Source organism: Sinocyclocheilus anshuiensis, unplaced genomic scaffold, assembly GCF_001515605.1.
Source record: "Sinocyclocheilus anshuiensis isolate Anshui unplaced genomic scaffold, SAMN03320099.WGS_v1.1 C32632808, whole genome shotgun sequence".
NCBI classification, from domain to species: domain Eukaryota; kingdom Metazoa; phylum Chordata; class Actinopteri; order Cypriniformes; family Cyprinidae; genus Sinocyclocheilus; species Sinocyclocheilus anshuiensis.
In genome coordinates, this window is record NW_015618657.1 from 1 (window position 1) to 1,213 (window position 1,213).

The window sequence follows — 1,213 nt, forward strand, 5'->3', positions numbered from 1 at the left end:
AACATCCCCATTGGCTTCTGGTGGGCTGTTGTGACTATGACCACACTGGGCTATGGAGACATGTATCCTCAGACTTGGTCAGGCATGTTGGTGGGCGCACTGTGTGCTCTGGCGGGTGTGTTAACCATCGCCATGCCTGTGCCTGTCATCGTCAATAACTTTGGGATGTACTACTCTCTAGCCATGGCTAAGCAGAAGCTACCAAAGAAAAAGAACAAGCATATTCCCCGTGCGCCCCAGCCGGGCTCACCTAATTACTGTAAGTCTGCCCTGAACTCACCCCACCACAGCCCACAAAGTGACCACTGCGCTCTTGCTGCCCAGGAGGAGATTTTAGACATGAACAGAGCAGGTAGGAGGCTTGTTTAAGTAATGCCCTTCTGAATTAATGTCATAGAATCAGAAATTAGATTTAACTCACCTTTTCTTCCCTTCCACCTCACAGTCTTTCTAGACCTGCCTGAAATCACACATGTAACCTGTTTTCAAAATCCCTCATTTGGGAATTGTTCAAATGCAGCTCTACCATCTGGAGACATTATAAAATCTCATCGCACTGCATTCTTAACAAAGATGCGCGTAGAAACAAACACACGTCCTCACCATGGTTGCATAACAACTAATACCCCATGCAACATTTTGCATATCTATATGTTTTTCCATCAGACTCCTGTGAGGATAAATTATATCCACCCAGACAAACAGGAGCACACTTGCTTTTGTATTTGTACAGCTTGCTTTTGTATTTGTTTATCAGCTCGGCTTAATTACATTCTACTTATATATCAATAAACAATAGTTTTTATTTGCTTTTGTGACCTTAATTTCCATAAAGCTTGCCCAGACAGTGACTCTTGCTGTGAACAAACATTTTTTTTTATATAATGTTTATATTTTTATGCAGTTAATGTGTATATTTGTGTTTGTAGCTTACTTTATATATTTTAGAGGAGAGCAGAATGTGGAATGTTTTTTAAATTAATTTTATTTAAATTTTTTGGTAATATAACTTTTTAGAAAATAACTAGATTTAAACGGTACTTTTTAATCCAATTAATCAAATATAAAAATAATTATTAGTTGTAGTCCTAAAGTAAAAATTTCAACCTCCTGAGAAAATGATGGCCACAAAAAAAGCAAAAAGAGTTTGATTTTGTGCAACATTATGTACATAGAAAAGGTGTAAAATATAAACGTTACATTTTAGGAAAAA

At 37.3% G+C, this 1,213-nt stretch overlaps 1 protein-coding gene across 1 annotated transcript; it reads left to right on the forward strand.

Moving 5' to 3' along the window:
* Positions 1-8: 8 nt before the first annotated feature.
* Positions 9-721, forward strand: LOC107682827 (potassium voltage-gated channel subfamily C member 1-like; the record flags this gene model as incomplete). The annotated part of the gene is made up of 2 exons (XM_016478955.1): positions 9-352; positions 446-721. Coding segments are annotated over exons 1-2 (592 nt in total), but the record flags the coding sequence as incomplete, so codon positions are not given.
* Positions 722-1,213: the final 492 nt, after the last annotated feature.